Genomic DNA, 5,299 nt, shown 5'->3' on the forward strand with positions numbered 1-5,299 from the left:
TTTAGTGACGACGGGGCGAATAAAAAGTTTCTAGAAATTCTGTCACGTTATTTGTCTTCTAGGTAGACGCATAACATGACAGCCGAGTTCATAGGTTATTGTATTGTGTTTTGTCTGTTTTTTGTATTCTTTAGTACGGGCTTTTTGTCCAGGCGGTAGTGCAATGCCGGGACAACACTGGGCCGACGCAATGCAACGAGCATCGCGCAATCCGTCGCATTTCACAAATATGTGACGGAGACTTCCCGCAACAGCCAAGGGCTGTCAACGGGAACGTATACAGGTCGCCTGGCGAAATATGCGACAAAGTGATCCCATCCGAAGCAGCCAGGGGCTGTTCGGCAGGTGAGCATAGCACAGGATCGCACCATTGCAAAGGCAATCAGCGTTCCCAGAGGAATCGAAGAAACGGCGATGTCTAGCTGCCCCTTATACAGGTCTTCAAAGGATAAATCTGATGGTCCCTGCCGCTTCTTCTTTCTTAAGGCAGGGAAAGAACGCTAACACGCGCGCTCGAGGAAGAAAAAAATAAAACGGAGAGCGAACACATCCATTACTTTCACGAGCGCACCTCTCGCGCGGCCACATGTGGCAACAAGCACAGGTGTCACGAGATTGCTCGTCGATGACCCTGTCGGTTCGTATTGAAAGAAAGCATTGCTGTCCTCCGAATGAGGACGAAGACTAAGCTATTTTTTTTAATGCGATTAGCATTCTTCGCTTATACTTCGCTTACATTTAGTCTGTATACATCTAGCCTCTATCGGCGACCCACTGACATCAGTCGTCCACGGGCTTCGGTCAATAAGTATCTGCTCGTGTTCGTGAAGCCATCGTAGACGTCCCACCTTCATTGTCCTTTCAGCTTCGTCATCCGACTTCATATGCTGTCATCCTCACGCTACCGTCGCAGCACCAATGCCATCATTTACTCGTCTACACGATGTAATCACATGATCGTCATTGTTCAAAAACGGCACCCAGTTGTCTTCATGCCGCCTTCCTCATAAACACCAATCCTTCGTCGTCATTCCATCATAATTTTGATGTGTTTATTCAATCGTGATCATCCTGCCGTAGTGATGATCTCGTCGTTAATGCTTCGCCCTCGGGAGATCGTCGGCATAGAAACGAAAAGGAACATATTGGTTGTCATACCACCATCATGATGACATGTTTGCGGTTCTATCGCCGTCATCCAATAAAAGCTAACTGTGCCATACAGCAGTCGCACAGTTGAGCACCTTAAAACGAGCAGCGCCTAAATTAAATCTCTGAAAAAAAATTCCTCAATATAATTACACACTGCCTCTGTACGAGTTAAGTAAGAACACTAACAAACTTGCTATCGATGGCGGTCGACTAGTGGTAACATTTCTTCATTTCCCATGTTTACTTTCATTGAACTGGGAACAAACCAATGAGCATTTTAAGGTAGCCCAAATCTCAATTCTGATCGACTCGTTTGTTCTCTGTTTTCCTATTATTCAATCCAGTATTATTGGGCGATGGAAAATCACCGCATCTCGCAGATATTTCTAAAGACAATTTACACGCTTGCAAAAAATTAGGCGCCATCATGCGGGTGTCTTTGATCGGTAATCTGAACATGCCGACAACCGCCACTCACAAAGAAGGGTCAGGATATATGCACCATAGGAACAAAATAAACTAGGGGGTATGCGTCAGAGAGGGTAGGAAAACGGGGTCGGGGGAGTGTCCCCCACTGCTTAATAACACCGTAATGCAGAAGTGTATTCGTGAACATCAGGATATCGGTTAAGTGGAGGAAGGCTAAAGCGATTGTCCCTGATGTCAGTAGCGATTTAATCAACTAGCACGCAGCTACGCATTTGCCTCAACTACTGAGCTTCAAGCACGGATTCACGAGCGAGTCTTGTGAGCTTTGTTTTGCGAATCCACGGGAAGCATGCTACGATGCACCTCTGATCGATCTTACCGGCCCGCCTTTCCCGCACGGGCTATGTGTGCACGCATTTGCGCGCCTTGTCATTACTGAATTCCAGGTGGCGTTAAAGATTAACCGCTGCGCGCATCTCTCTTTCGCATGTAAGAGTCGGAGTACGCAAGATGTTGTTGCAGTGATCTTGACTTCTTCGTATCTTACAGACCAAGTTGAGCCGAGCTGGTGCACGCGTGCTCATGCTTTCATACGCATCGTCTCGAGCAGACGCAGCCACTTGGGCGGGAGTATTGCGATAGATCGGCTGTCACCGCGAGGCCCGTTCAATCATTCGAGATGTGCTCCACGTGTCGATCAAAGATACGAACGTAGCTGTGCTGAGAAGCTCTGTCCGTTCGTGATGGCTCAGCGCAGCTGGGTTTCCCCACGAAAGTCACTACCGGAGGCGCCTCATGGATTGCGGCACGCGAAATAAAAAAAAAAAGTGCGGCAGGTGTTCATTCCTGTAACACAAGAACGTGAAAGCCTGCTGCAGATTCGGTATTGCCCTCAGGTATGCACTCGCCCTTGGCGCCGCTCGCCTTCTTCCGCTCGTCAGACCCGTCGTTGGTCCGCCTCTCGCATCCGCTGTTCGGGATCTTTGGGCATCGTGCTGGAGCCGACGCAGCGGCACGCGCTTCCTCCGCAGTGGTGTACGTGCGCGGCCGTCCTCGCGAGCCGGGAGAGCGGGCACGCTCCTCCATCGCTCGCCGCCGACAAACGCCGCCGCCCCTCTTGACTGTGACGTCAATGCCCAGAGCCCTTGCGCCCGCTTTTCTGCGCGAACAGCTGAGGGGACAGCAAATACCAAACCTGAAATTCAGCGGCAACGCTCTACCGTTTGTGGTCCGATGAGGCACGCACAAGGCCACGCCTTCAGTCATCGAGATGTCGGCCACGTGGCGTGTGCAATCATGCACGCCCTATAGGCGCACCTTTATTAAGCGGGTACCGTGGAACAGCCGTGGTTTCTCGGAAACGCGCTCCACTCGCGCCCCAAAGGCTCGGGTCTCATTCCCAGTCATACCAAAATGTTCGCAATTTTCTTTTCGAATCCACCAATTTTCTATGTTTATGGGAACGTCACTGAGAAAGTTGACATCAATTGGCGCATTATGTCACGAGTTCTTACTCTTCGCTTCGTCAGCCATTTTTCGTCACGGCGCAGTTTCGCCAATGTCAACCGTTGCCAAAATAGACACATTGTGCTTACGCCTCAAATATAATGCAGGTCTTGCGGGATGGAAGAAATTCCCATTTCGAGCTATTTCTTCTGGCAGGGGACCCAAATGTGCGTGTGTTTCTGCGCAACCAATTCGCGGGTGCGAGGAGCAGACAACACCCCTGGCGCACAGCGCTTGCCCGCGGTGTGTATATATATGGTGAATATGAAAGCAGAAAAGAGACGCTTAATTTCTGCAGCCCATCAGGAGCACGGCGTAGCGTAATGGGGAGAGGAGGAGTAGAAGGTAAACAAGAAATAGGTGAGAGATGGTTCAGGGAGCTCGTCTGCAGATGGCAGCAGAAGAGGCGTCAGGTGTCCGGTGCAGCAGGTCCACATGTCCCAGCGCTCGCTGGAGCATTCGTAGAAAGAGAGCCCACTCGTTAGCCTCGGCAAGTGTTGCTGCCACTGGGGATTACTTGGGGAACCCCAGGATGGCCCTCACGGCAACCCTCTGCAGTCCCTCCAGTTGGCGTTTATTGGCTGGAAACAGATTCACCAGGGGGAGGACGTAGAGGAGCGCAGATGTTGGTGCGGCCTGGTTGAGTCGGAGTGCCCACTTCGTAGTGCATCCACAGTCGTGTTGCTGTAGCTTGCTGATTGCTCCCTAGACTCAGCGCACTTTGGTCGTGGCCACCTTGGCAGCTGGAATCCGGAAGCCGGTTGTCGATGGTGAGCCCCAGGTACGTGACCACCGCCTTCCATGGTACTGCTTTGGCGCCAACCTTCAGCTGCTTGACCTACAGACGGGCAGAGGCCAGCGGGTAAATCAGGGGGGCCTCCGTCTTGGCGGCAGAGACCCTGAGCCCAATGCCTCCTAGGTACGAGACCACCGCATCCAAGGCCTCCTGCAGCGACCTCCTGATGGCTGGGATCGATCGCCTCGGTCCCTGCACACATAGTGCCATCTCGTCCGCATAAATGGAGCAGCGGGCCGGGAATGGGGCGGCGGCTGGGAGTGAGGCCGGCAGTCCTGCCAGTGCCATGTTTAAGAGGAGGGGGCTGAGCACCGATTCTTGAGGGAAACCTGCTGTGATGCCCCTGAGTTCGCTCAGCTCCCTTCCAACACGGACCCAGAAGGTCCTTCCCGTCAGGAATCCGGTGACAAAGCCGAGGAGGCACCCGTCGACGCCGAGTCCGTCCATGGCAGCATCGATGACTGTGTGTGGGAAGCCATCAAAAGCACTCTCCACATCCAACAGCCGCAGCTTGGCCACGTCCCCGCAGCTCTTCGCACCCCCGAGAGTGGCGACGACGTCCGCGATGGAGTCCGGCATGCAGCGGTAGCGCCTGAAGCCCGAATGTTTCTCTGGGAAGAATTACAGCTGTGCTGCAAAACACTCTAATCGCGCCAGGGCCACCCTCTCCAGCACCTTGCAGGCTGCAGAAGTGAGGCACACTGGCCTGTACGACGACAGAGTGCTGTGGAGGGCTTCCGTGGCTTTAGTATCTGCGTTAACACTGCTGCTCGCCAACATTCTGGTATGTCGCCTGAGCTCCAGATGTCGTTCAAGCACTCCAGGAGACGTTGCCGACCGGCATCCTCCAGATTGCGCAGCATCTGGAAAGCGATGCCATCAGCTCCAGGTGTCCTCCGGCGCTTGTCCTGCTGAGCGCTGCTTCCAGCTCTGGTATCCTGATGGGCTCGCTACACAGCTCCTGGATCTATGCAGCCACCCATCCTGGATGGTGGCAGGAGGCTGGATATTGCAGAGCAGCAGCCGGTGGTGTGTCCAGCAAAGCAGGTATTCTGGAAGCAAACCGGTCCGCCAAGAGCTCGGCCAGGGCAGCGGTACAGATTCCCAGTTGTACGGCCACGGACAGCACTTGGCGTGTGGCTTGTGGAACCATCAGCAGGCACTTCAGCAGGCGCCACGTATGGGTACCATCCTGGGTTCAACTCATAGAAGAGCAGAAGCCCTTCCAGCTTTGGCACCGACATCTCCGTGCGTGGCGTCTGCAGACGGCATCCACTCGGCGGTACTTAGTCCAAAGCTCCGACCGGTCTGTGCGCAGTGCCGGGAGCTCTGCTCGACGCCATTCCGCTCGCAGGGCCAGGTGCCTCAGATGCGGAACCGGCTGGCCCACCTGTGCTGTCATACTGACCGTTGCAG

General features: G+C 53.7%; 1 protein-coding gene across 1 annotated transcript; it reads right to left on the reverse strand.

The window, feature by feature from the left end:
- Positions 1–2,421: 2,421 nt before the first annotated feature.
- On the reverse strand, positions 2,422–4,462 carry LOC139052185 (uncharacterized). The gene is made up of 2 exons (XM_070529261.1): positions 3,930–4,462; positions 2,422–2,740 (listed from the first exon to the last, which is right to left on the reverse strand). Exons 1-2 carry the CDS (start codon positions 4,460–4,462, stop codon positions 2,422–2,424), a joined length of 852 nt encoding a protein of 283 aa, XP_070385362.1.
- Between the last annotated feature and the right edge of the window lie 837 nt (positions 4,463–5,299).

This window comes from Dermacentor albipictus, unplaced genomic scaffold (genome assembly GCF_038994185.2).
Source record: "Dermacentor albipictus isolate Rhodes 1998 colony unplaced genomic scaffold, USDA_Dalb.pri_finalv2 scaffold_19, whole genome shotgun sequence".
In the NCBI taxonomy this organism is placed as follows: Eukaryota; Metazoa; Arthropoda; class Arachnida; order Ixodida; family Ixodidae; genus Dermacentor; species Dermacentor albipictus.

Excerpts from the sequence above, each read along its gene's own strand:
- LOC139052185 (XM_070529261.1), bottom strand. The coding sequence starts at position 4,462 with ATGCCGGACTCCATCGCGGACGTCGTCGCCACTCTCGGGGGTGCGAAG. Across the intron at positions 2,741-3,929 it reads CCGCTGGCCTCTGCCCGTCT|AAAAGCGGGCGCAAGGGCTC; the intron begins GTAGGTCAAGCA and ends CTGTTCGCGCAG.